Source organism: Perna viridis, chromosome 5, assembly GCF_037379345.1.
Source record: "Perna viridis isolate PV_CMFRI_1.1 ecotype Kerala chromosome 5, ASM3737934v1, whole genome shotgun sequence".
Taxonomy (NCBI): Eukaryota; Metazoa; Mollusca; class Bivalvia; order Mytilida; family Mytilidae; genus Perna; species Perna viridis.
The window spans coordinates 22859398-22871990 of NC_142449.1; the positions used below are offsets into that span (position 1 = coordinate 22859398).

The 12593-nt window shown below is 33.7% G+C and overlaps 2 protein-coding genes across 2 annotated transcripts in view; one reads left to right on the plus strand and one right to left on the minus strand.

Annotated features, from left to right (window-relative positions):
* LOC148616550 (uncharacterized) overlaps nt 1-12581 on the plus strand; it is a 34985-nt gene extending 22404 nt beyond the window's left edge. Inside the window, exons 14-19 of the mRNA XM_088583696.1 lie at nt 4484-4528; nt 5514-5633; nt 6091-6210; nt 8481-8582; nt 11195-11275; nt 11630-12581. Coding sequence (XP_088439822.1) covers nt 4484-4528; nt 5514-5633; nt 6091-6210; nt 8481-8582; nt 11195-11275; nt 11630-11971 — 810 coding nt within the window. The 3' untranslated portion in view covers nt 11972-12581. The remainder of the gene's footprint in view (nt 1-4483; nt 4529-5513; nt 5634-6090; nt 6211-8480; nt 8583-11194; nt 11276-11629) is intronic.
* LOC148616551 (uncharacterized) lies at nt 120-2370 on the minus strand. Its single transcript, XM_088583698.1, has one exon. The coding sequence runs from the start codon at nt 2322-2324 to the stop codon at nt 600-602; it is 1725 nt and encodes a 574-aa protein (XP_088439824.1). The 5' UTR covers nt 2325-2370; the 3' UTR covers nt 120-599.
* Nucleotides 12582-12593: the final 12 nt, after the last annotated feature.

Below are 12593 nucleotides of genomic sequence, written 5' to 3' on the forward strand. Positions count from 1 at the left end.
TAATGCAGAAAATATACTTTTTAGTATCATGTGCCTTATGGATTCTACAAAAATGTTCAAGTTTGTTAACCACTTTACAATAAGTTTAGGACCCAAGAAAAAAAAGTTTGTATTTTAATGCTCATTAGTAAGTAGAGAACACAAGAGTCTAAATCTTACATTTTTAGTTTAATGCTCATTGTCAGTCAGTGTATTCTTTCAGAAGTATATAGCTTTTACCTGTAATGATTATTGTTTTCATTGAAATATATAACATTAATAGTTCCTTTTCTTATCATTTGTCACAAACAGTATTGAAAACCATGGTTTTATCCTTTGATCATCTAGGCAGGAAAAAAAACCAAGATTTTTATTTTGTATGGAACTTGAAATCCTGGTTGACTCAATTATTGCATTAATTTATTATTTTCATTTTGTCAGTTTTGTTGAAATACCATTTGATTTTTTTTTTATTTTGAGAAAATCCTGCATCAGCAATGCTATAAGTTCCATAATGTGAGTTTTTATTATTGTGACTTTTACAAAAAAATTAAATCATATTTTCCATGAGAATGTAAACATTGTGAAAGTACCGATATTTGAAATTTCAGTATTATTTCTCAGTAGTTAGTTGATTCCTTGAAATCGACCTCATACAGTTTGGCCTTGGCAGTGTCAGACAGTCTGTTAGTACAGCCAATGTATAGATTTCCTGCCTCATTGAATGATAAACAGTATGGTAATTCTATTCCTAAAATTTTCAAATCAAAATAAGAAACAAGCTGTCCATCATTGTTCAGAAAATGTAATGTGTGAACATCAACATCACATACGATTATAATGTCAGAGGGTGAACATCGGATTGCTGAAGGTCTAAATGAGAGTCCTTCTTTATTTATTTCAGAATGACCTCCATAGGTGCATAAAACTTTGTTTTCTTCATTTAAACCTAAGACTTTTCCCTCACCTGAACTTGTGGTCCAGTCAATCACAAATATGTTGCCATTATCAGCACTTGTAACAAAACGAGGAGAAATGAAAAGTTTCTGCCCATTACTATCATATTCCCACTCTTTCTCAATTCGGCCATAGTAATCCATTTTGACTATCATCCCTCTTCCCTTTGATTGAAATGGGTTTTCTATACTTCTTGCAGCTAGTAGCACTTTTTGGTCTGGTAATAGATGTACAGCAACTATAAACAATGACATTGCTGTATATTTAGAATTACTCATCTCTCCTGTGGTTCCATTGACAATTTTTATTGTTGAAGTCTTGTCTGCGATTAGTATGTTATTAAAATGTGATGAATATTGCATATCATATACCCTACACTTTTTATTTGTATGCTTTACTTGAAGACTTTGTCCATCTGGCTTCACTTTTTGCAAAACTGCTTGGCCCCTTTCTAGTGTAGTACAGATCCATAGAGACCCATCAGGACAAGCAGTCAAGATTTGACAGAAATTCAAATCAGTGGTATATTGTTTTGTTTTGGTCAATGAAATATGGCAGACATTCATTTTCTGGTCCTTTTCCAATATTCCAAAAACTTCTGCTGTCATCATCCCAGGTTTAAAGCATGGTATTAATGGCATGGAAGTTCGGTTGGATTCTTGTCCAACACTTTGATCTAAGCTTGTCACAATGTTATCGACCTCATCAAAGAATACACTCATGTTCTGTGTGCTAAAAATATGTTCAGATCTTTTTTGAAGAATTTCAAAACTATGAATCTGTTGTGTAATTCTTGTATGTTCACTTGAAAATATATTTTCAATAGTGTCTTGATTTTTGTTGGCATTGTCAATGATATCTTGGGCAAATTGGTCTACCTGTTCCTTCAATATGTTCTTATGAGCTTCAACCTCTTCCAACATTTTAGAAAATTTTAAGCCTTCAACTTTTTTCCACTGCATCAATTTTATTAGTTCATCACAATAACTATTTGTCCTAAACTTGCTATGTCTCATTGCATTTTTCATCTGGTCAAGTTTTTTCTGGTAGATACTTTTTATTTCAATGAATTTATGTCCAAAATGACCTGAAGTTAAGCAGCTAGGACAAAGAAGTTGTCCACAGTCTTCACAGTATATACAACACATCTGGTCTGTATCTTGCTTGCATTTTATGGTGGTATAGTTCAGCTCTGGCAACTTGACAGCCTGTCCTATATTTACTATATCCACTATTTTATGGTCTTTAGCATTTTTGAATTTAGGATGTACTTTTTCGTGACACTTTTTACATATAAATAATTCACAATCCAGGCACTTATATTTTACACTCATGTCAGATTCACACAGTTGACAAAGAAGTTTATCCTGGGCTGTTGATAACGCCATATTACATGTTATGGAAGAAGTATTTAGATTTTTAATGTTTAGAGTGTTTAAAGTTCACTTTGATAACTAAGCTTAATCTATGAATTAAATACTCAATGGATAACCTTTTAATCTTAATAAAGGAAGTATTTTTAAAAGTTCTGTAATCTGTAAGAATTAGGCATAGCTGAAAGTAATAAATCATACTCAGAGAATAATTTGACAAATTTTGCACATAGTCTTTGGTCTATTGAAGACTGATTGAAGTTCTTTTGTCTATGAAGTGTCAGAGGATGTAGAAACAATAAAATGAAAGAGTAAAATTGAGTTATCTCCCTTTGGTGATGAAATTGCAATGCATTTCATCTAACTTATACGTGGAATTACTGATACTAAGAAATGAATGCGATTTTTGCATTTCAGGTAACAGTTTCAATAAGATTTCATGGAAAGATTTGTGTGGTTTTTTTTTTTCCACCATTATTCAAGAACTTCTTGATTCTTATAGTGAACAGCACTTAGATGGTTTAATCCAAAGGAGAATTAAGTCGCTTTCTGTCTGCCTTCTATTCCAAAGTCTTTTTTTTTATCTTCTTATCTTGATTTAATTGGAGAATCACCTTAGACGTACATGTGATTTTTACTGAACTTTGGATGTAAGAAAAATAAATCTTATGTTATATTTACAATTGAGTTCAATAACCAATATTGAATATTGGATCATGCACATTTTAAAAGAACACATGGCTAAGTGGATGAAATTTCTTAAGAACAGATCCATTTAGGAATCAGAAATTAGTTGGAAAACCTTGTAACCTTTCCTTAGTTTCCTATAAAAGTATCTCTCTTCACTTCTGAATATGTTGAATCAGAAGGCATTCTGGGAATAAATAGGTCAGCAAAAAGTTTTAGGCATATTGCCACCTGCCTTTTCCACAAATGAACATAGATGATATATCGGTGGAGCAAATTAATACTCTGTATGCGTTTTAAGTGGTGGACATTTGAAACTTTTTAATAATCCGTTTAAATAATCGAGAAAAAAAAACATTATGGATAATTAATCAATCAAACTCTGATCTTTGTATATTCAATGTAAAAATTACACAATATATAATTTATTGTAAAAAAGTATTAGAAATTGAAATTCTTAACACAGTTGTTGGAAAAATATAAAACGTAGATTGATACCACTTCATGTGTTGAAAAAGTAACATTTTTAGATTTGAATTCTGGATAAGAAAAGCTTTGAAAATATTGCATGAAAATATGTTTTCAAGATTTTCTTGGACTATGAGAATACAAAAAAAAACTTATATTCCAAACAATGATATTTCTGATTAATCCATTATCTTTTTTCAACATTGATGAGTTGTATTAGTACTTTTTGAATAGATAAACTGATTCATCAGTTAAGTGTCAGTCTCTTTAAGAATCAGGCAAAATGGGAAAAATCAGAAAAATGCTTGTCAAATGCCCACCAGTCTGACAATATAATTTCACTCAAGGATGCTTTTTCTTTTTGAAAAGAGCATTTTTGATCTCTGCATCTCTGAATTTGCTCAGAGATTTTTCAATAGAATTTTAGAAAAATGATGTTTTTGACAGAGTTATCTACCCTTGAAATGTTCGTTTTCTGTGCATTTCATTAGAACTGTCACTTAATTTACTAAAGTGATATGGAAAATATGTTTTCCTTAATTCTGATAAATTCTGCAAATAGTCAAATTAAACATTGAAAATGTTTTTTTTTTTTTTTCAAATCATGTTCTACTCAGTGCCTGATTCTTACAAAAACTTACAGTGATGAAATGTCACTTGTGTTATACACCTGTCTTTTGTTGGGCTTCATATGGTATACTTCTGTCTGTCTGTCTATTCATCCAACATCCAACCATCCATTATATATATCAATACCTATATAATAATTTTTAAATGCTTTGAGGGATTTAAGAATATTTTATTGGTAGAACATGTTTGTTGAGGGAATGAGACTGCCTTTCTTTCTTTTCTTTTTTTCATTATGGTCTGTTTTTTTCCTTCATTTACAGGAGTTAGTTTTTTGTTCATTGGTTACTTATAAGTACAATTGTTCAAGAAAAGTGGAGAATGGAACAATCTATGGGTTGTTATCAGAATAGAATTGTAAATACAATAGTTACTAGTCTTGTTTATTTTAGATTCAGACTCAAGGCTTTCTTACAGATCAGGATTATAATTGTTTGGTAAGACCATACATATATATGGATATTCCTGGAAATATTAAACTACCATTGTGCCAATAGAAGGGTGGAATCCATGGGCAAAAACGTGTTAAAGAATAAGTTAATTGTCAGAAGGAGAAATAACATGAAAGATAAAAATTTAAAATCACACAGAGATGAGCAGCATGAACTTAACTTAAAACCTGAGTGTGAACCTAGATGCGGGATGGGCAACCTAAAGCCTGAGGGTGAACCTAGATGTGGGATGGGCAGGGATTTTTTGTTGAGTTGGAAATTGTTTTTGTGCTAGTATTATAAATTTGAACTTGAAAATCTACATTGTTTAAAGGGGGAAATATTAAATCATGAACATTGTTTCTGTCTGTAGCTGGGTAAAATATTTTTTTGGCTAAAATGTGGAACAATTATATTTTATTTTATTTTAAATCCCTGTCCACCCTTGGCTAATAAATGATCAGTGCCTAAGAAGTCCTTGCTTATTGCAAGACACCCCTGTGTTGCCCCAGTGAAGATCATGTCCAGTAAGAGGAAGAATTTCTACAACAAATGAAGTTCATAAGTCATTTTGAAAACATCTAACAGAAATGGATGAAGTATTAGTACAGGATTTGATTCTTATACAGAAAAGGTCCTTGATCAAATTTATATCCTTAACATTTCCAGTTATTTCTGTCCTAGTTGTCATTTTGAGTCTTACGTAATAGCACCTTTTTTTTCATTTTTTTAAATTTTGTCTTTTTGTCACACCTTTTATTTTGATATTAATCCTACAGTAACCCCAAACCAAACAAAAGTAATGGTTGTGTTCTTAATTTTTTCATGACTTTTCTTAGTCATGACTGTTTGCTGTTTTAAGATATTTTGGCATATGTTCGTCCATATCTTGACCTGGGCAATTCATAGGATTAAAATAATGAGTGCTGCCTGTATATTTACAGCAGTCATGTACATGTATCTTGTCAATTGATCTTTTCTGTACTCTTAGGATCGGATTGAGAAGTTTCATGAAGCTGTGGAAATGTGTGAGGTAGATAAAGTAAAAGAACTTTTATATTGTGATAAGTGTAGCCAGATGCCTATATGTATTGCTGACAGTAGAATTCAGGTAAAGTCAAAATTGGTTTTACAATGAACCTGTCTATACAGAACCCTGAACCAGAAACCTGTGAAAACCAGGCATCATATAGAGTCCATTCATATCAGTTTGAATGCTGTTTGAAACTATGAAAATCAAACACTTACCTTATACAAATGAAATCTTTAGTCAAAAAAGATTTGGTGTAGGCAGGTTTCTCTGTAAATATTATTTGGGATCTTTACAAGGGATGTGGGCTCATATGCCCTTTCTATTTTTATAGTGGATTTCAACTACAATGCATGTGTTGTAAGTAAAAATTTCTGCTAGACCCAGCTTTTTCATTTTTTGAAAACATCGTTTATACTTGTAGACTTTCTTAAGGGTTCCCTGCCAAAATATTTTTGTGCATAAGGTATGCATCAATCACTGTTTGTCTGCTTTTGCATAATTCTGAGATGGAACTATACTTGTTTTTTATTCATAGGGAAGTGGCCAACCAGCCTTACACAAATCTGTCCTGAGGAAAGATATGGAGACATGTAAAGTTATATCAGAGGCCTTAGTATATCAACACAACCAAAGACTTGACTCTGTCAGAGATCAGGTAGGCAGTAAAGGGGAGACATCAATGTAATAAGACTGTCAGAGATCTGGTAGGCAGTAAAGGGGAGACATCAATGTAATAAGACTGTCAGAGATCAGGTAGGCAGTAAAGGGAAGACAACAATGTAATAAGACTGTCAGAGATCTGGTAGGCAGTAAAGGGGAGACATCAATGTAATAAGACTGTCAGCGATCAGGTAGGCAGTAAAGGGAAGACAACAATGTAATAAGACTGTCAGAGATCTGGTAGGCAGTAAAGGGGAGACATCAATGTAATAAGACTGTCAGAGATCAGGTAGGCAGTAAAGGGAAGACAACAATGTTATAAGACTGTCAGAGATCAGGTAGGCAGTAAAGGGAAGACAACAATGTTATAAGACTGTCAGAGATCAGGTAGGCAGTAAAGGGAAGACAACAATGTAATAAGACTGTCAGAGATCAGGTAGGCAGTAAAGGGAAGACAACAATGTTATAAGACTGTCAGAGATCAGGTAGGCAGTAAAGGGAAGACAACAATGTAATAAGACTGTCAGAGATCAGGTAGGCAGTAAAGGGAAGACAACAATGTAATAAGACTGTCAGAGATCAGGTAGGCAGTAAAGGGAAGACAACAATGTAATAAGACTGTCAGAGATCAGGTAGGCAGTAAAGGGAAGACAACAATGTTATAAGACTGTCAGAGATCAGGTAGGCAGTAAAGGGAAGACAACAATGTTATAAGACTGTCAGAGATCAGGTAGGCAGTAAAGGGAAGACAACAATGTTATAAGACTGTCAGAGATCAGGTAGGCAGTAAAGGGAAGACAACAATGTTATAAGACTGTCAGAGATCAGGTAGGCAGTAAAGGGAAGACAACAATGTAATAAGACTGTCAGAGATCAGGTAGGCAGTAAAGGGAAGACAACAATGTAATAAGACTGTCAGAGATCAGGTCGGCAGTAAAGGGAAGACAACAATGTAATAAGACTGTCAGAGATCAGGTAGGCAGTAAAGGGAAGACAACAATGTAATAAGACTGTCAGAGATCAGGTCGGCAGTAAAGGGAAGACAACAATGTAATAAGACTGTCAGAGATCAGGTCGGCAGTAAAGGGAAGACAACAATGTAATAAGACTGTCAGAGATCAGGTAGGCAGTAAAGGGAAGACAACAATGTAATAAGACTGTCAGAGATCAGGTAGGCAGTAAAGGGAAGACAACAATGTAATAAGACTGTCAGAGATCAGGTAGGCAGTAAAGGGAAGACAACAATGTAATAAGACTGTCAGAGATCTGGTAGGCAGTAAAGGGAAGACAACAATGTAATAAGACTGTCAGAGATCAGGTAGGCAGTAAAGGGAAGACAACAATGTAATAAGACTGTCAGAGATCAGGTAGGCAGTAAAGGGAAGACAACAATGTAATAAGACTGTCAGAGATCAGGTCGGCAGTAAAGGGAAGACAACAATGTAATAAGACTGTCAGAGATCAGGTAGGCAGTAAAGGGAAGACAACAATGTAATAAGACTGTCAGAGATCTGGTAGGCAGTAAAGGGAAGACAACAATGTAATAAGACTGTCAGAGATCAGGTAGGCAGTAAAGGGAAGACAACAATGTAATAAGACTGTCAGAGATCTGGTAGGCAGTAAAGGGAAGACAACAATGTAATAAGACTGTCAGAGATCAGGTAGGCAGTAAAGGGAAGACAACAATGTAATAAGACTGTCAGAGATCTGGTAGGCAGTAAAGGGAAGACAACAATGTAATAAGGTATACTGTTAAGGTACTCTTATCTTGTAGTTTTCTAAATAGCAAATAGACAATTTCTTGTTAGTTTTTAGAATTTTTATTATTAAAAAGTATTTATTTTTAATTTTGAAAAGTAGTTAAAAAAAAAATTGTAAAACTAACCCTTTTTTATGGGGGTTATTTATCTCAGCATCGCTAAGGGATCAGGTTGATTAAAAAATGGGTGCTAAGGAATACTTACTAACCCCCATAGTAGGGGTTAGTCTCACAACTTTTAATTTTATTTATTTTTTAATCCAAAACTTCAAATTCAATAACAAATAGTTTGATATGCACTAATTTTTGAAAAAGTGTAATTAGATGTAATACTGACTGTCTATCCCCCACATGCTGTACAATAAGTCAAAAACACTTTCAGGGACTTTATAATATTTTAGTACATTGTGTAACTTTTTGGAAGGAAGAGCTGTTTTTTTTCAATACATTTTCTATATTCATATTTTATTAGTTAGCTAAAATTTCTGCTTTAATTGTATCTACAGTTCTTCAGAACTGCCTTACATTATGCCTGTGGTATGTCAGATGGGAAAGACTTTGTAGAACTGTTAATGGATTATGGATCATCAGACTTTGCAATAGATAAGGTAAAACTTTCTATAGTGCAATTTACATGTATTTTAGAGATATTATTATACATTGCTGCAATTACTTTATACGTCTGTCAGTCTGTCCTTCCGTTACATTTCTCAGCTTCTTTTGGAAGAAATGCTTTGATATTTAGTATATTGCTTTTGCATGATGACTTGTACAGTGTCTCCCCTCTTCATGCTCCTTGTTCATCTACGTCCTGTTTACTGATCAACTTAGTAATTTTTTAGGTGGTTCATCATGGAAATTTTCATGACAGATTTCTCAGCCTCTATTGGAGTGGATGCTAAGATTTTGTTACATTGCTTATACATGACGACTTGTACTATGTGTTCTTTCTTTGGTTTTATACATGACGACTTGTACCATGTGTTCTTTCTTTGGTTTTATACATGACAACTTGCACCATGTGTTCTTTCTTTGGTTTTATACATGACGACTTGTACCATGTGTTCTTTCTTTGGTTTTATGCATGACAACTTGTACCATGTGTTCTCTCTTTGGATTGACTGAAATGGTTGAGTGAGGGTATTCTTAGCACGATGTAGCATGCAACATCTTATTCATATTAGTTATTAAGTGTAAGCAAAGACAATTCCATAAAGAAATTGTCATTACTTCAGTTAAACCTGTCTAAACCAAACCTATTTCAGACTGATGTTTGCCCCGTGCAGGTCCGGGTGTGAGAAGAATAGGCCTGCAGCAGCGCTAAGCTTGTCGTAATAGGCGACTAATTAGTGCTCAGAACCCTAGCCAGAGGCTAGGGCGCTCTGTCCACAGAGCAACTGGGATGTGTGCCCCAGGTGGTGGAATAGGGTACCCCTGGCGTGTTACATGCTGGGGTTGTCAGGCTATAATACAAAAAACCTGACTGCAAACCATGGTGGTGCACCGTGTTGGGAAAGATGCCATGTTCCTCGCACGTTAAAGAACCCTACTGTGGTATTCTCCTGGAGTAGGAACCATAGGGCTCCGCCACAGGAGGCTAAATTGGCCGACCCTACCCATCTCTCCCTATTTCCAGTGGCAATCAAAATTTGTCGACCCCATTGTCCTTGTGTCCCATCCCTTTTTCTTTTCATCATCATTTCATGTTCATTTTATCATCAATTTCATGTTCATCGTCTGAATATAGCTGAAATATTGCTGCTCAGACGTTAAACCCCAACAAACAAACAAACAAACAGACTGATGTTATTTGGTTTTCACAAGTTCAGGGTTCAAAGTTCAAACAACAGACAGGATGTTACATTAGAAGATGTCTAGATCTTAAGTTGGGACAGGTTTCACTGTGATGTAATTATTAGCCCTTTACATATTATAAGCACATTGTAGTGAACTGCATAAATATGGCATTAATAGAACATTAAATGATACCCCACCATGTAATGCTGAAACATGGCAAAATGTTCAATATGGCCAACTGGAAAACTACTTTTTAGATTTTATTGAAAATAAGACTTGACCTGTATTTTATTGTGCTGAACAATTGTGCAAAGTTTCAAAAAACCATTGGCGGACAAACAGACAGACAGAATAACTTTTCCAAGGGAATCACATAATACCTAACTTGTTCGTGTGGCGATATAAAAAAAATGAGCTGCTTAAGGTTGTTCTGATTTCTTGATGTGTTAAAAATTTATTCTGTGAAAAAAATTCATTTAAGTAGATACATTTTTGAATATCCTTTGAAACAAATATCTAAAACATCAAATGGTAACTGAAAAGGAACTTGAAAAGAAACTCCCTGTACCATGCTTTGGTAATTAATAAAGAGTTAGATGCATGTTAAGGGATTAATGATGTAATAAAGCAGTTCATTGGAGAGCATTTGGAAGGTTTAATCATACCTTCTTGTCATAATAGTTGTGTCAGGTATTAATTTATTAGGCACCCACCATTTTATTTTTGAGGAGCGAGTTGGCCTGGGACCTTTTTGAAGAAAAACATTTTTTTTTACTCATCCTTCACAAAAAATTCTAAAAATGATCTTGTTATTCCCCATTACTAAACAAGACAGATTTTCCAATTAAAACATTGGTTTTGGTTGCTCCCGAAATATATATAAAAAGATTTTGCTTGCACAAAACAAATTCTTGTCAGACATCAAATCCCAGCCTTACTCCCCTTGGGTGAAAATGGTCTGTGCCTTGGTGTTTTCGGACACATTCCTGGTGTCTGTATTTTACATTATTATATAGATAGCAGTGTTTTATCGAATGTTCCCAGTGTAATAGATCTCGATAATTTACATTGAGAAATAAATTCAGTAATTTCACTCTCGAACTTCTCCCGCCAAAACATCACAATCCGCCAATCACAGAATTTAAAATTCATGTTGAAAATATCGATAAATTATGAAAAAAATCTATATAATAAGTAGGACAATCAATTGGTTATTGTGAATAATCAAAATATGATAACTCGTGCAAAGAACGCTTTAGGATTGAACTCATACACAGAACAAGTTCTGTACACTCGTTAAATTAAATCTAGGCATTTCTCGGCACTTGTGATAATATTTTAGGTTATTTACTCTTTCCAATTTGATTAATTTAATTATCCTATTAATCATTAGAATGTATTGTTAGTATTGTTTTAACTATAGGACGGTAGATCTCCATTAGCCTTTAAAGACAGACAAGAACTTACAGAAATGACAGACTTACTCCAGTATCAGTTAATACAGGTAATCGATATTGTTTTTTTTGTTTCATTTAGTCACTGATGTAGTGGTTGAAGGGTATTTTCATAGTTTTTGTTTGTGGGCCATACATGAATGAAATAATAACTGTTAACTGTGAAATTTTCATGGCAATTTGATTTGAGAGAGGATTGCAAATTCAAAACCACACAATATGTTACAGTACCTTTTTTTATTGAATATGATTTCCAATCATAAAAGAAATGGGCTTTAACACTCTGTTCACATCAACTTGGTTTGTTTACTTCAATGCTGGTTATATTTCCATTTTCTCCAGATATTTTGTTCTCTCATTGATTTCTAATTGAAGACATACATGACATTGCTGTTTTTTTACAGGACTTTAGTGATCCAGAACCTGACCCATGGTCTATACCTTTACCAATGCCTGTTGTTGGTTATTTAATAGACTGTGCACACTCTCAACATAAACATTTACCTAGGCACATGGCTGAAAAACTGGCTGTGGAACTTAACCCTATAGGCCACGCCCAAAAACACCATGGATATCATCCCAGCCAATCAAATGGAACATTTGGGACACATCTCTTAAATTTGGCAAATCAAAGACAAATATGTGCCGAAGGTGATGATATTTATGACACAGACAATAGAGATGACAGTGATATATCTGATGATGATAACCAATCAAATCCATCATCTTCATGTTGTGTATTGTAGCAGTGTATTGTGTTGAAAATTATAAGTTCTTTCGCTTACCAGTATAGTGAACATTTTATTTGAGAGAAGACTGTGTTATATTGGTAGTATTGACTATGCATGTTACAGTTAAAGTAAATTTTCAACCGATCAGATTTTATAGTGTCAAATTTTTTTTTTCTTATGGTTTGTTTGGTTTGGGACTTGTTCACTGCTGATTAATGCAGGTTGAATTTCTAGGCTATAGATTCAAGACCTTGATGTGCTACACAACATTGGAAAAAAAATAAATGTCACAAGGACAATGTTGAAGTTTTTGCATTAATTTGAAGACGCAAAAAATACATTAAAAATTTTTAATGATATTTCTGTGATTTCAAATTCAACGCTAGTAAGAGTCATAATTTATCAATCAATCTATTAGTCCATTATTGTTTATAAGACCAATTATTTCTACACTTTTACATTTTGTTAGTTTGTATTTCACTTTTGTATGTATAACTGTTATGAAAGGATATGTGCAATCTATTAAGTTTTTTTGCAGTGCAATAGATCTACTTGATATTTTTTGTACTTTTTTGTTCAGTTCTTATTTGTCTTTTTATGACTTAATAAAGCAAATTTTAGAATATATATTTTTTCA